This window comes from Capsicum annuum, unplaced genomic scaffold (genome assembly GCF_002878395.1).
Source record: "Capsicum annuum cultivar UCD-10X-F1 unplaced genomic scaffold, UCD10Xv1.1 ctg76779, whole genome shotgun sequence".
In the NCBI taxonomy this organism is placed as follows: Eukaryota; Viridiplantae; Streptophyta; class Magnoliopsida; order Solanales; family Solanaceae; genus Capsicum; species Capsicum annuum.
In genome coordinates this window covers 1-2888 of record NW_025887110.1, presented here as the reverse complement: position 1 = coordinate 2888, position 2888 = coordinate 1, and the positions used below count along the sequence as shown (strand labels likewise).

Sequence of the window (2888 nt, the reverse complement as noted above, 5' to 3'; positions counted from 1 at the left end):
AAGAAAGAGAGATGATGTGATAACAATACTAAACAGTTTTGGCTTCCAATCGGAGATTGGAATACATGTCCTCATCCAAAAATCACTCTTATATATTTCTGAAGGAATAGTTGAGATGCATGATTTGATAGAACAAATGGGTCAGCAAGCAGCGCGCAATGTTGACCAGGACAGGCCATGGAATCACAGTAGACTATGGCATGAACAAGATATAAAAACTGTTTTTTCCGCAAATCAGGTAAGCATATCCTCTGCTGGAGATATCCATTTTCTCTTTTGCATTATTTGCCCTCACTGGAAGTAACATCTAAATTTTACAACTTACTTTAGCACTAGTACATTTTTCGCAATGTAAACTGTATCTCATGGGGTAGTTTCTTAATTAATTCATGCAATATCTTGGCAACAAGTATACCCTTGTAGCTTTGAATTGTACTTCCATATTACTCTGCACTCAAGGATGTCTCCTGTAGCCGACAATTAAGAAGGTTAGTTGCATATTCTGTTTCATAGATTACTAGATGTGCTTTTCTGAAGATTTTAACTAGAGTAACTTACTCAATATTCATTTACCAAAATAGTTCAAACCTTTTAATATACAAAACTGTTCTTTTTTTCAGTTTTTTAAAAAATGTTCTTTGATAAGTTCAAATTTTAGCTTTCTCTGTTAATAGGGAAAGAAGTCCTAATGAAAACTTATGTCAAATCGATCCTCATATTGATTGGAGATTGGATTTCTGATTAGGTAATTATTGAAAGATGCTGTGAGTTAGGGATGAAACAGTTTTACTGTTTCATTGAACTGCTTTTACTGTTTTCCTGATTGCTGTTTTTACGGTACATAGCTGTTAGTTAGTGGGTGAACCGGAGATGAGCTGCCAGTTGAGAAGTTTGTTGATTTGGTTAGATGATAAATAGTATGCACTAGGATATTCGTAGTCAGCTATTCAGAAAATTCAATAAACATTTTTCTTCTTTTTCTCTCTGCATTTCTCGGTTTCTCTCAGTGTTTCATCAATGGAGAATTGAGCCTGTATGCTCAATTTTGTCACTACTTATAGAAAGTAGTGGAAATGATAATATTTGAAATTCTCAGTTAATTCGTAAATTATTTGACTGAACTCATGATGCAAAGCAAGATATAAATCTTATACTAGTAGTATTAATTCCAACAAAAAATGTTATTGATCAACATTAGTATATTTTAGGAGAATAGGTTCTATGCTTGGAAGTATGATCTGTTTAACAAATTTACTTTAATTTCTTTCCAGAGGACAGAGTCTATTAAAGGCATAATGGTGCCAGTTGGCTCAGACCGTCATATATGCAAGTGGAGCAAAGCTTTCAAAAACCTACCTTGTCTTAGGTTACTCATTGTCAAAGGGGAGGAGGTCCGACATCATGACCCTATTTGTGACCCTATTAAGTATCTCCCCAGTAACTTAAAATGGCTTGACTGGTCATACTACAGTTTTGCATCTTTACCAGCAAATTTTGAACCAGGAAACCTTGTTGGGCTCAACATGACTTTTAGTTCTCTTGTGGAAATCTTCAAGGAACCAAAGGTATTGCTGATCTCCTGCAAAAAAAGAATCATTTTTAAAGAAAAGAAATGACAATTAAATCTGCTGTTTCTATTACTTCTATTTTTATGAACAGGCATTTGACAAGTTGTCGATCCTCAATCTAAGTTTTTCACGAAGTTTAATCCGAACACCCAATTTTTGTGAGACTCCAAACCTGCAGAAGATTATACTGAAAAGTTGTGTGCGCTTGGTTGAAATTCATCCATCCATTGGAAATCTGAAAAAACTCATCTTTTTGAATATGGAGAACTGCAATAATCTCAAGTATTTACCAAGCAGTATTCAAATGGAATCTCTTGAAGACTTCAACCTCTCGGGTTGTGAGAAATTAGAAAATTTTCCAGAAATTCAGGGGAATATGGAATTGCTATCGGAGCTCCTTCTGGCACGTACTGCAATTTGGCAATTTCCCTCATCAATAGGACAGCTTAGTGGTATCAGCTTGCTTGATTTGCGTTCATGTGAAAACCTTGTAATACTCCCTGCCAGTGTCTCTGAGATGAGAAAACTGAAAATTTTGATTCTGAAAGGCTGCTCAAGACTTGCAATGTTTCCTGAAAATCTCGGTGATCTAAACCAGTTGGAGGAGCTTTATGCTGGTAATACTGCCATTTGGAAACTACCAGATTCTATTGGAAACTTAAGCAAACTCAAGATCCTATCATTAAGAAAAGGGCGGAAGGTAAAGCGGCAGCCTGCTCGCAGTTTGATATTACCCTGTGTGTTTCATGGTTTGAGGGAGTTGAAGAGCTTAGATCTCAGTGGATGTAATTTATGTGATAACCACGTTGCTGCTCTTAAGAACGTAACTTCTTTATTCGAACTGAATCTTAGCAGAAATAAGTTTATTTATTTACCTGATATCTTCAGTCAACTTTGTCACCTTCGCTATCTCAATATAACACACTGTCAGAAACTTAAGGAACTCCCCAAACTTCCTCCAAGTATAGAGGAATTATATGTGGAAGATTTTTTGGCAAAAGAATGTATTGCAAAGCTACGAATGTATCCGAGGTTGAATTTGGTCTCATTCACCAATTATAGTTTTGATCAACAATCTTATACAGAGGAGAGCAATGGTAGCTCTTTTTTGGATGAGATTCTCAGTTTGCTTCTATCAAACAATATGGATGATGTGATCCGCCCCTCTCTTAACTCTGAACATAGAGTGACTTGTTCCGTTGTCTTTCCTGAACGTGCAATTCCCATGTGGTTTAAGCATCAGATTGTTGATGAAAAGATCTTGTTCAAACTTCCCATTAATTGGTATAATGATAAGTTCAAAGGCTTTGCTATATGCTG

General features: G+C 35.9%; 1 protein-coding gene across 1 annotated transcript; it reads left to right on the top strand.

Annotated features, from left to right (window-relative positions):
• Positions 1-136: 136 nt before the first annotated feature.
• LOC124894678 (disease resistance protein RPV1-like) lies at positions 137-2852 on the top strand (the record flags this gene model as incomplete). The annotated part of the gene is made up of 3 exons (XM_047405267.1): positions 137-238; positions 1272-1565; positions 1660-2852. Coding segments are annotated over exons 1-3 (1589 nt in total), but the record flags the coding sequence as incomplete, so codon positions are not given.
• Between the last annotated feature and the right edge of the window lie 36 nt (positions 2853-2888).